This window comes from Phoxinus phoxinus (genome assembly GCF_949152265.1).
Source record: "Phoxinus phoxinus genome assembly, chromosome: 24".
NCBI classification, from domain to species: Eukaryota; Metazoa; Chordata; class Actinopteri; order Cypriniformes; family Leuciscidae; genus Phoxinus; species Phoxinus phoxinus.
Window position 1 is genome coordinate 5,100,770 of NC_136899.1, and position 13,580 is coordinate 5,114,349.

Genomic DNA, 13,580 nt, shown 5'->3' on the forward strand with positions numbered 1-13,580 from the left:
CATCTCAGAGAACGTGTGTCTGGAATGTGACCCTAAATGCAAGATTCTAAACGGGACATCAAGCTGCTCTGGGCCGGTATGTCATATGTATCTTTCAATGCCCATATAAACTGTATTATTAATGATGCTTGCTCACACTAGCTAGGGATCTAAACTAGGGATCTGAGCACACCCCTAACTCTAACTTGATGGTGAAAATCATCAGTGACACCTAAAATCACACGGCTTGTTGAGGGGAGGTGTGCTATTACTTTTCTGATCAATCAAACTTGCAATTTCAGCCTGGCAAAATAAAAAAATCTATCATCGAGACTAGGACAATCATCACTCACATTTTCCTGTTGTTGTTTTCTTCTTCTCTCTTTCTTAGGGAGCCGATCAGTGCACTGAATGCGCTCACTTCAAAGATGGGTCGCACTGCGTCGCACAGTGTGCTCAAGGTGTACAAGGCCTTAATAACCGACTTGTGTGGACGTACCCTGACAAAACCGGACAGTGTCAGCCGTGCCATCCTAACTGCACGCAAGGGTAGGAACAAGTTAATCCTTATTGGATAATAAAGATTATTGTTTAGTAACAATTATTATTATTATTTTTACACAACTGGTATATTATAATTATTCCAGTGTTTCCACAAACATTGAGATTTTTTATTTCTGAAAAATTATTTGTATTGTTATTTATATTTTGGTTTATGGTTAACAGAATCCAGTTGGTTTAAACAAGCAGAAATACAATACAATTATGGGGTCACAAAAAAAGAGTACCACTAATTTTAATGTTTATGTTATTATAGGTGCAGTGGACCAGGACTGGAAGGTTGTGAACCAAAAGGGTACAGTAGTTTATCCCTTAATCACTCTTTGGGGTCAGGGTGACCCCAATGGACTTTTCCTTCATTTTTTTTAAAATGTTACCTTCATCTCAGGGGCATGAAACTCAGTGACTTTTCCTAAATAATCTATCTAAACATGCACAAAAAACTGGGCTTGATTTGGTTGTTCTAAAGATGTGTAAAAATTGTTTTACAGTTTAAGGTGTTTGGGGTCAAAATGACCCCGCATTGAAAATGAATGGGAAAATGAAAAAAATGACTTTTTTTTTATTTTGTTTGTCAAAATAATAAAAGTAAATCCATTATAAATCTGAAAATTTCTACAAATAAACCAAGGTCTGGTCCTACAGCATAAATAAAAAGTAGAACAAACTTTCTATCTTATACACACACACAGACACACACACACAAACACACAAATGTATGTGACTACAACAGAGAGCATTTTTACAGAAATAGGCCAATCAAATAAACAAACCTGGCATAAATCAAAAAATTTTTACATTTAAATCAAGGTCTGGTCCTAGAGCATAAACCCAAAGTGGAACGAACTTTCTATCTCATACACACACACTGCATAATAATAATAACACACACTGATAATCCTGCAAAAGCAGATAATTCAAAATATATATCAGAAAACAACAAAAAAATTCTAACTCTGACAAAACTACAGATTTTTATGTGTTTCAAAATGTTTAAATAAATATTCACAACATATATATCATAAATTTGTGAGAAGTTGAAGCATCAAGAAAAATAAAGTGAAAATGAATGAGTCTCTATGGCCCTCTCTGGATAAATGTGGTCATTGCACTTTCATTCCGTAAATAGGTAAAAAACTTAAAAATTTCCACAAAAACACAGCATAAATGTATAGTTGACAAGTAAATAAAAAAAAATGATATATAGTTTTCCATATAAAAAATTTATATTTCCTTCATGCAATCGCTCTTTAAAAGCTTGGGGTCAGTCTGACCCCAAACATCTTAAGTGTTATCCTTTTTTAACAGTGATTAAGGGTTATGGATTGTTGTTACTACCCAGATAGCAATTACATTTGGCCCGGATCCGTTTTAAGCCCCTTGCCTCCGTTTCTAGCTTAGAGACGTTTTCTGATTGTGAACCAGATCGGTGCCAGATAGAGGTTTCAGCTTAAACATTCTAACTGCCATCAGTTCAGTATTTATATCATTTTATAGATCTGGGCCAGATCACTTTTCCCATAGGTAACCGAAAGACATTAGCTGTGTCTGAAACTGATTTGGTCCAGATCTGCAATATGAATCTGAGCCGATACTGTTTTCACATAGGCTACTGGTGTGGCCCGAATCTGTGATACATATCTGAGCCGACTGCATTTAAAAAAGGGCTAAAAACTGCTCTGGCCCAAATCTGCAAAACGGATTTGAGCCAACACTGTTTTGACAGAGACTGATCTGGACCACATCCGAAATACTTTTCTCAAACTGTGTGAAGAACTCCGTGGAATAAACATTTTCAAAACAACATGGTTAGCTGTCTGCATATTATTATTTTTCTATCAAGAGCATGAGATAAATGCATTGTCATTAAGCTGAGCAATATTATCAGTGTTTAAAAACTATACAGCAACATTTTGTGATGCTATAAGGTCCGTTACAGCACAGTTCCGTTTGAGCTACGTTTTAGGTCCGTTTTACGACAGCGCCAACGTTGGGTCTCGCTTGACTGTCGTCTTGCAGATACGGTCCACATCCGTACTACGGACTTCAGCCAGAAGCGCCAAAAAAAAAAAAAAAATCATCAAACCAAGCCGTCAACGCAGATTTATCTGACCAGCTAGGCTACCACACGTAAGTTTTTATGTGTTTATTCTATGTGTTTATTATGTACATCTATTTGTATGTGTTTATTCTAATTTACTGTCTATTACTTAAACGTGCAAGTGAAATGCTGTTTGCTTTGTAGATAGCAGTTACAGGCTGTTATTTGCGCACCACAGTGAGTCTGTGTTAAGCCGCATCGAGATATATCCCATATCCAGCTGCAGACCCGCAGCACCACCAGTTTCAGAACCCCAGCGCCAGAACCGGAAGTGAGGGGCGGAGTTATTGACAATGAGACAAGCAATACAAGTCTACAATAACTACAAATTAATTTAATATATATTCCTTCTGGAGATGCCCGAATTTTTTTTCCAAATATTTGACTTGCTGTATCCACATTATAATAGATATGGATCTACAGATGTACACTACTCTGCATTGTGAAAAGCCATGTCAAGGTCCAGCACACTTCTGAATGATTGGTGCCAGTTTTCATAATTAATTTAACAATGGTATGTCACTTTACAATAGTTTGTGGCATTTTCTCTCATGCTAGTTTACAATTATTTGGTAAGTGATTGGTAAGTGTCAATTTGTGGTGCACAAACAACATACTCCTGCTTGTAAGTAGTACCACTTTAATAAGAACATTTTACTAAAATAGCTAAATAGTTTCTATATTATTGTATAGTTACAAATGACAGCTTAACTGTCCTATATACAAATAGAAATTAATGTGTTATCATAACAACTGTATTTACAATATGTAGGTAAATACATTGTCAAAATTATTATAAAAAAAGAACCATAGTAAATATAAATGCATACAACGGACCACGATATTAAAAATATGGTGAAGCCCAATGTTTCTGTACCTTAATGTATCATTATAACATACATAAAGTACGACGTTTCGTGTGTAATAAAAGCATACCGTTTCGTGTCTAAGCAAATTACGCTCCAAAACGTTAGATGGCGTTACTCGGTTTAGAACGTAAGCTCCGCCCCTAACTTCCGGTTCTGGCGCTGGTGTTAGAACGTAAGCTCCGCCCCTTACGTCCGGTTCTGGCACTGGGGTTCTGAAACTGGTGGTGCTGCGGGTCTGCAGCTGGATACTATAGGCCGCATCTGCTATAACTTAGCTGCTAGCGCTATACAAATAGCCTACGAGTGTAGCACAGAATAGACCCAATTAGCTATAGGATAACCAAATCAACTTTTTAATATCATGGCATATATTTGCGATAATGTGCTGAATTTTAAAAGGTAACGTTATCTTGCTTAGGATGTCCAGACGTCCCCGGTTTCAGACAGTCCCCGTTTTTGGTTGCCTCCGGGAAAATACAGAAAAAACTACATGTCATGTCCCTGTTTTTTGAAGATAAAACTTGTAGGTATTTCAATCAGATTGACAGTCAAACTAAAAAAGTCCCTGTTTTTTCCAAAATTTTGGGATTATGTCCCCGGTTTTGGTCTCGGACGTCACTTTATTAGCTTTAGCTGCTAAGTTATGCCGTATTTAATTACTAGTTAAAACATCACACTCTTACTTAATCTGGACAATATTAGCTTTATTAGCAAGGTTTAAAACTCCAGATTCGATATTTGACCACTGTTTATAATTAAACTGGTTTGCAGTGACATTAATTTCTTAATTTATGTCAGGAGTGCAAAATAATTAATCTGTAACGTTCCTTATTTTGAATAGAAATCATCACTCATACAGCAGCCATTCATCTCATCTCCGGTTTATTTGTGTTGGTGTAACGTTACATACAATATCCACGATCCGCGAGGGCTATTAGTCCAATGGTGCGCACATTTGGAGAAATAATTAATTATTATGACATGTTTGAAAAATATTTCATAATGCCGTTCATTTCTATTCATTTACTATTGAAATATGCGATCAAGAGAGCTAAAAACAGCATAGCTAGCGATGACTCTACTCTTCTTGATTCGAGTAAACTATGACATCAGCACGATATGATTCGTTTCTAAATCTGTCAATCATCTCACGTGAACCAACGTGACCATAAGGCTGTCCTTCTGCAATGACGCTGTCTGTGTATACTTCCTCATTCTGAGCTACGAGACAAACGCAACTAAACACATGTCTTCACATGAATTAAGAAGCTAATAAATGGATTATTAGGCTATTATTAGCAGGATTATTAGGCTATTATTTTATTACAGCTCCATCAACTAATGCACAAACCGTTAAAGTAGGCCGAATTAGAAGGATGGGCCTATCTTCATTTGGAGCAAATGCAATATACGTCTGCCTGTTTTGTCGTCATGTAGGCCTAGCACTGATCCAAATTTCTCATTCAACCTAATCAGTAATGCTGTTTTCCAGGTGCAGACAGCAACTGCAACAGAAGCTGAAATATGGAGGCATGCTATAAGGTGGTTTGCCCTTTCGGCGGACAGGAGAGGAGGGCGCCAGGAGAGACTGGCGCGTCAGGAGCAGCAACAGCTGCCACCCAGCAAACACAGAACATTGGCACAACGTACCCAACCCTCTAACAACGTTTTAACAACATGGCCAAAAGGTTGCTTTAACTACGTTGTGTGGTGAAGGTTGTTACAGCGTTGTCACAATGTTGACATTAAACCACTGTTCAGGGCCATTGCTTAAGGTTGTGCCGAGGGTGTCTGGACCATAGACATGTATAGAAAGGCTAGATAGCTCAAGGCGGAGTCAGCTGTGTCGTCGCTTGGCGGCCATCTTAGGTCAGGAGACTGCGCTGCTGCTCCCTGCTGCTGTGGACAGAAGGTGAGTGACATACGCCAACTAAAATGCTCGTAACTTGCTGAATTCTTGACGGATTTACAAACGGTTTGGTTTATTACAAACCTTATTAACGAACCTTATTTATTACAAACCTACTTAATATACTATTTTCTTAATAAACTCCGTGGCTATAATTTTTCACAAGTATGCAGTTAAATAGCCGCATCCCTGACGTTTATGACACACCAAGCCGTTTGAAAATCGGTTGAAAATTGAGCAAAATATAGTTATTTCAGCACTACATGCACAATAGACTTTAATGTTATAACTGGACGAGCGGTCCTGTCCTAAGATGGCCGCCGTGTGACGTCGTCGGGTCCCATTGGCTCTCAGCGCCAGTAAGCTAGCCTTTCTATACATGTCTATGGTCTGGACCAGTGGTTCCCAACCTTTTTCCTTGGGGCCCCCCCTATGTACATATTTAACAATCCGTGACCCCCCCATATATAGGCCTATTACAATTATATATATATATATTATTATTTTGTATATATAAATACACACATTGCATGTATATATTTAATATTTTTATTTATATATTAATTATTTATATTTATAAAATATGTATTTAAATGTATATAAAGTATATACATGCAAAAAAAATCAATTAATACATGCAATTGTGTGTATTTATATACAAAATAATTATACACAGTTCACACACATATATTATGCAAACACAAACTTTTATTTTGGATGCAATTTTTTTTTTTCCCAGCACTAATATATATTTATATATATATATATATATATATATATATATATATATATATATATATATATATATATATATATATATATGTGTAAGGGGTGTAACGGTTCACAAAATTCACGGTTCGATACGATACACTTGTGTCACGGTACGGTTCGGTACGTTTTTGATAGGCCTACAGCAAAAAGAAAGAAATGCCAGAGAAATTTCCTTGATTTCTTTTTTTATATATTAAAACTAACATAATAAAGTGTGATATTTTTTACTTTGAGTAATTATGGAGCTATAATTGATTATTCTTATGAGCATATAAAACAAAACAGCTTCTTGGAAAAAATGAAATGTAGTAGTTATAAACCAAGGTTTATTTTATTTCAGAATTAACATTTGAGGGCAGCAATTTTAGTCATAATGTCAAAATAAAACCGACGTAATGTTACTTGAAGGCATTAAAGCCTACTATTCCTGCCAAACTTTCATGGTTGCAGTTAGTGTTACTACAGTAAATCCATGGTGAATGTTGCAGATCTGGACACTTCATTCACGGCACAATGTTTCTTCCTGGTTTCCACGCGCTGTTTGATTCGTTAATAACGGAGAAATGTGAATGTTTCTCTCTAACGTTAGATCTCGCAGCGATGTTATTACTTCTGTGGCAAATTCAAATGCTTTCTTTACTGGATCTCTTATTAGCGCTGTGTAGTAACAGCGTCGCATGATCACGATCGGCTCGCGCTGCACTGGTCCAAACTGATAAACGGTCCGTCAACCACACAATAACGAGCAGATTCGTTCCGCTTGCATTATGATTGCCATTTGATGTTGGGCACTGTTGTGGTCGCGCCGGCGTCATTATGAGCGCGCTTGCCACACGCAACGCGCCTACATTTGAAATAACGAAATTGTAATTGAAATCGGTATTATTAGCATATGATTTTTTTAAAACTTTGACAAAATATTTGTATATAAAATTATTAGTAGAACATTTTATGCATCTTTATTCACCTCAAAGCATCCGCTCCCGCGCCCCCCCTGTGGGACCCCAGGTTGGGAACCAATGGTCTGGACAACCACTGGACTACATAATGTACTCGTCACTCATCACCGTCACTGCCCTGAAGCGGGAAAATCAGCCTTTTAAATTCCAACCACCTGTTGGGCTCATTGTGTTGTGTTCTCATTCATCATCGAGCAGATACGTGAGTATTGCGCAGCTATCAAACACAACCTACAACTTTAATTTAATGTGACCAATGTAGCCTCGCTCGCACTGTTTTCGTTTTTCATTTGATTTGTCCGATTCAGTCTCATTCGTTTCTTTGCTCCTCTGGATTTGTGGATGTTTCCCTGGTTACCGTCCTTTATCGGCCGGTTCGACTACTGTCTGCCACACAGAACCAACCCGGTTTTGTTCATTAAATGTTCTGATCTGCCTTTGCTTTTTATGTTTTATTTATTATACTTAAAATAAATTTGTATATTCGTTTATTTCGTTTTTGTCTTCCCCCCCCCCCACCCCCCACCCACCCACCCACCCCCCACAAATGTATGACTTTTGGAAGTGCAATTTGATTACCATATGCAGTTTTAATAAAGTTGAATTAACGAAACCTTCTGTCATTTTTACTCTTCAAAGTGTAACGTTACACTTGCAGGTGTTGATTTTAATTAGGGTAACGTAGGCAGCAACGTTGCCGTAGCATAAATGCAACGTGCCAGAGACGTTGCCACAACGTAGCTAAATGTGTTTGCTGGGACAGCACCCACCTAACTTTAGTGATTTTGTTTAAGTGCATGTTTTTTTTGTTTTTGTTTTTTCACGTTGTGTTAATAGCCTGTGCGTTTTTTTTAAATCTATTAATTCTGTTTGTTGTTGACTGTGTCTGTGTTCTGTTTTAATTGTTGACTTTGTTGTACGTTTTTTATAATTAAATCTATGAATTCGTGGTCATTAATTCTGTGTTTGTTAACTTTGTTCACGTTGTTTTAGTATGCGTTTTAATCATTAAAACGATTTATCTAAGCTATAGACTATGCCTACGCATTGCTCCAACTGAAACTAGCCTTTATCAAGTAAGCTTTTTATTTATAGCCAAGGCCTTGTAGTGAAAATGTTTTTCTAGACATTCCTCAGACAGGTTACTATGATACCCTAACTGACAAAAATGCCGAAAATAAGGCAAAAGGACAATCCAGTGGTGATTTAAGCGGAATCGTAACACATCCGGCACAGCTCCGGTAGCCGTAGGCGGAATCGTTTCACGCACCCGTTACACATCTGTAACGGGATGATCAGGCGGTGCTGGATCGGCGCTGGCACATATCCGCAACAACCCCTAAAAACAGACCAAAAACGGCTTTGGTTTGGCCCGATGTGCGTTTGGACTCAGGAACGAGTCCGTGAGGCGGATGCGGGCCAGACCCGGTGCTCTATCGTTTTGCGGTTGCGGCCCTGTTCCGTTACAGCGTCCAGTGGCTATCTGGGTAGACTACATCAACTACATTAGATAAAATGCTAAATATGTAAAAGTAAGAGTAAAATCAAAAGTTCACTCAAAAATATGCAAGTAAAATGGGTCTCAAATGCGGTTTCATTTGCTGACTTTAAGTTCAGAGGATTCATTTTAAATGTGTTTATGAAGGTAAATGATCTGATATGCTCTCTCTAGCTCTCAAATGCCTGTAGTGGCGGCTGGCATTGTCGGAGTCATGCTGATGATTGTGGTGCTGATCCTTTTCATCCTCGTCATCTTCCGTCGACGACACATCCGACGAAAGAGAACGCTACGGCGCCTCCTTCAGGAGAGAGAGGCAAGCCCTAAAAGTGTATAACAGATTAAACAACATGAATGAAACCCCAATCTAAGAATATTTACATGATTCTGCAGTTGGTGGAACCGTTGACTCCCAGTGGTGAAGCTCCCAACCAGGCTCTCCTTCGCATCCTAAAGGAAACAGAACTGAAGAAAATAAAAGTCCTCGGGTCTGGAGCATTTGGCACAGTCTTTAAGGTACATTTATGAATAAAAAAAACACACTCCAGTAAAAGGCCTAATAAAGCTTTGATGTATTAGATGTGTATCTTAAAGTCAACAGGACATCAAAATGGACCATATTCACAAACATTTTCTCCTAAATTTCCTGTTTTAAATGACAGAAGTTGAGAAATTAAAAAATGCTCAGTCAACATGGATTTCTAAGAAATATTTCCAAATCTGGCATGTTTTTCCTCCTAGGGATTGTGGATTCCTGAGGGTGAGGGAGTGAAAATACCTGTTGCTATCAAAGTATTGAGAGAGGTCGAATCTCCAAAAGCCAACAAAGAGATCTTGGATGTGGGTATCCTGCCATGTTTACTATTGATTAACAAAGTCCCTAATAACCTTGCATTTAAAACTTGTGTTTTGATGTTTAAGGAGGCATATGTGATGGCCGGTGTGGATCATCCTCACGTGTGTCGTCTGTTGGGAATATGCCTCACGTCCAACGTCCAGCTCATAACCCAGATTATGGCTTTCGGCTGCCTGCTGGATTACGTACGGGAGAATAAGGATAATATCGGCTCACAAACTCTGTTAAACTGGTGCGTGCAGATCGCAAAGGTGAGTTTAAAGTTGTGTGTGTCCTGCTGTATGTCTCCCGTTTAGCCTCAATATACACATTTTTTTGACTGCAATTGTTAATGAGCTATTCAATTTAGCTATTCAGGATAGAAACATATTTGTGTGAAATACATGTGTGAAATAGTTAAAGTCTAGAAAGTAACTTCCAAGAAAAATTCCAAGATGCATGAATCTGTTTGCTCTATATTTTTGCTCCGTATATTAATATATTTGTATTCTAGTCACATTGCCATTACCGTTGCATATACCGTTATTTTTAGGGTGTTTTTAAAGTTTTAATGTTTTTGAAAGAAGTCTTTTATCCTGCACCAATACTGCATTTATTTGATGAAAAATATAGTAAAAACATTAATATTTTTAAATATTATTACAATTTAAAATAACAATTTGAATATATTTTAATGCATTTAGCTGAATTTTCAGCATCATTACTCCAGTCTTCAGTGTCACATGACCCTTCAAAAATGATTCTAATATGCTGATTTGCTGCTCAAGAAACATGTCTGATTATTATCAATGTTGAAAACAGTTGTGCTGCTTGATAATTTTGTAGAAACTGTGATACTTTTTTCAGGATTCATTGGTATAAAGTATAAAGTTAAAGAGTATAAAGTTCAAAAGAACAGCAATTGTGTGAAATAGAAATCTCTATTTACTTGATACATGTATTTACCGTCACTTTTGATCATTTAATGCATCCTTGCTGAATAAAAGTGTTAATTTCTTAATTTTTTTTTTTTTTTTACTGACCTCAAACAAAAAAAAAAGTGTATAAATCTTGCATAAATCTCGTACATATACCAAGTGCATAAATAAATATTTATGTGTTGAAAATTATGTATAAATAAATAAACTAAAAGGTCCTGCGCTCACAACACTCTCATAAATAAATGCACTGCACTTCCTCTTGAAAACAGCAAACTAGTGATTCTGAAAGTGCCGAGTGTCTGGGAATCAGCTGATTGGACGCACACAGCATTGATTGACATCATTGGAATTTCAAAAACATGTTGGCCCTTCTCAACAGGGAATGACCTACTTGGAGGAACGTCACCTGGTCCATCGTGATTTAGCGGCCAGGAATGTGCTGGTGAAGACTCCTAACCATGTGAAGATCACGGATTTTGGCCTGGCCAGACTCCTGGGTTCAGACGAGAAGGAATACCACGCTGAGGGAGGGAAAGTAGGTCGCGCATGAACAATCCACTGACTCACAGCGGGAAAACAATACTGATTCAAAAAGCATGTAAACTGAAATGCATTTCCATGTGTATATAGGTGCCTATAAAGTGGATGGCTCTTGAGTCGATTCGTCACTGGACTTACACTCATCAAAGTGATGTTTGGAGTTACGGTACGTGTTATCACCATATTATACAATACGAACTGCATTCATTATTATTCTCAAGTCAGAATTGTGAGATAAAAAGTCGCAATTATCTTTTCCCCCCATAGATCATGGGCAAAATGGTATAAATCAATGCAAAAGTCAACATACAGGGGTTCCACAATTCAAATATTAATGCTAATTCAGTTTTTACCCGATAGCCACTAAAACACTTTTTAGCAAATAGCTAATGCTATCAAATTAGCTATCATGAACTACACTATGTTAAACAAGATTAATAAATGCTGTAAATGTTAATTTCGACATAATGCACGTTGTATAGATGAACAATTGTAGTTATAGTGTATTATAAATGAACATGAATTAGCAATAAACATCCAATGCATTAACAAATTCAACTATATTGTAAAGTGTTTATTGATATATTTTGTACCTGTCCTCTTCAGGGGTCACTGTCTGGGAGTTAATGACATTTGGATCCAAACCGTACGATGGAATCCCAGCCAGAGAGATAGACGATATTCTGGAGAAGGGAGAGCGTCTACCGCAGCCGTCCATCTGCACTATAGACGTGTATATGATCATGGTCAAATGTGAGCGCTAATGTTGCAAATAATTTTGATGGTCCACTTTAAACATTCTACTAACTATAAGTAACTTTGCAACTACATGTCAACTTATTCTACTCACCCTAACGGTCTACTGATACTCTAATGAGAGTTGGTTGACATGTAGTTGCTAAGTTACTTATAGTTAGTGTAATGTTGAAAGTGGCTATTGAAATTAGCCCAAATATAAACATTTTAACATGATTTGTATGTAAAATAACTGCATAATATGTAACAGCATTTGAAGGTCAGTTGACATGACTGAACATTTCTATCTTCATCTAGGTTGGATGATTGACGCTGACAGCAGACCCCCCTTCCGCGAACTTGTGGCAGAGTTTTCAAAAATGGCCCGAGATCCGTCTCGGTACCTCGTCGTTCAGGTAGTTCATCTGTGCCTTCATCCTGGGAATGAAAAATACAAATAAAATCATATTTCACAATTTTTTGCAATTCAATAAAGGCGTAAAACATACAAAAAAATGAAAAATGCAAGAAAATTATATTAAAATTAAATTTATTTAATAGGTTTTCTACATTTTTTGTAATGTATTGTGTACAGTAATATACAGTTTCTGAAAAAACGGCAATAAATATTTTCTTGACTTTATGATTACCATATTATATTTTCTATAATTATGATAAATGATTTAAAATATTGTGATACTTTTAAACTTAATTTAAAAAGTTTAAATATATTAAAATTAATTAACATAAAAGTCTTATCATTAACCAATTTTTTTCAACAATTATGTTTATTTAAACTATTTGTGATAATCTTTAATTTTAAGTGTAAATATATAAAAAAATTATTCACATAATTCTATCATTAAGCAGTTTTTTCCAACTTTTCCCCCAATAATTATGATAATTAATATATGTATATATATATATATATATATATATATATATATATAACCATTTTGAACTGAATTTTAAAAGTTTAAATATATTCAGATGAATTCACATAAGAAGCATAGTTTGATCATTAATCAGTTTTTGTTCCTTCACACAGGGAGATGATCCCACGTACCAGCCCAGCCCGACGGATTCCAAGTTCTTCAGGTCGTGGATCAGCACAGAGGATATGGATGGTGTGGTCGATGCAGAGGAATACCTGCTGCCCAACAAACGCTTCTTCAACCAGTCGACACAGCCAGTGTCCGAGTATCACAATTCACCCGTCAGTATCTCTGTCTTACACCTGGACAATGCATCATTATCTATACAAGGCAATTACCCTTCGTTAGGACACGATGCAAGATGATTCATTCAGATTTTGTGTATTGTTTTAAGGACAACTATACGAATGGTGTGATGTTGCGCTACATTACGGACCCCACGCATAAAGACCTTATGCTGCCAGGTATTATGTTGAATTACTCTTATGCTTGTCATGTTATTTAATAGGCTTAAAAATGATTTATGAAACCAAACTGAGGGAATATAGATACATGCTGTATTAATTTTATGTACAGTGTACCGGTGTATATATATATATATATATATATATATATATATATATATACAGTATATAATTATATTTAAAGTTTTTATTTTAATATAGTAATTTATAGTAATATATATAACTTTAATTAAAAAATCTGTTTTAGTATATTTTTACTACAACTTTCTAATTTTCATTTTAATTCAAATTCATTTTCTTAATTTTTTATTTTATACTTTATTTCAGTTACCGACAACAAATTTAATAGTTGTAGCTTAAGTTTTTGTTAATAATAAGAATACTATCGATGGTTACACTCCATGTCAACTTAGCAAATATTGTTTATGTCAACGTCCCATATATTAGGCAATTAAAGTTCTCATCTTTTTGCCTTTATATGCA

The 13,580-nt window shown here is 36.3% G+C and overlaps 1 protein-coding gene across 1 annotated transcript in view; it reads left to right on the top strand.

Annotated features, from left to right (window-relative positions):
• LOC306992214 (epidermal growth factor receptor) overlaps positions 1–13,580 on the top strand; it is a 32,965-nt gene that overhangs the window by 17,756 nt on the left and 1,629 nt on the right. Inside the window, exons 14-26 of the mRNA XM_079600857.1 lie at positions 1–76; positions 371–528; positions 797–835; positions 8,822–8,963; positions 9,041–9,163; positions 9,389–9,487; positions 9,569–9,754; positions 10,803–10,958; positions 11,054–11,129; positions 11,570–11,716; positions 12,017–12,114; positions 12,747–12,914; positions 13,028–13,097. The exon at positions 1–76 is cut by the window's left edge and continues 15 nt beyond it. Coding sequence (XP_079456983.1) covers positions 1–76; positions 371–528; positions 797–835; positions 8,822–8,963; positions 9,041–9,163; positions 9,389–9,487; positions 9,569–9,754; positions 10,803–10,958; positions 11,054–11,129; positions 11,570–11,716; positions 12,017–12,114; positions 12,747–12,914; positions 13,028–13,097 — 1,538 coding nt within the window. The remainder of the gene's footprint in view (positions 77–370; positions 529–796; positions 836–8,821; positions 8,964–9,040; positions 9,164–9,388; positions 9,488–9,568; positions 9,755–10,802; positions 10,959–11,053; positions 11,130–11,569; positions 11,717–12,016; positions 12,115–12,746; positions 12,915–13,027; positions 13,098–13,580) is intronic.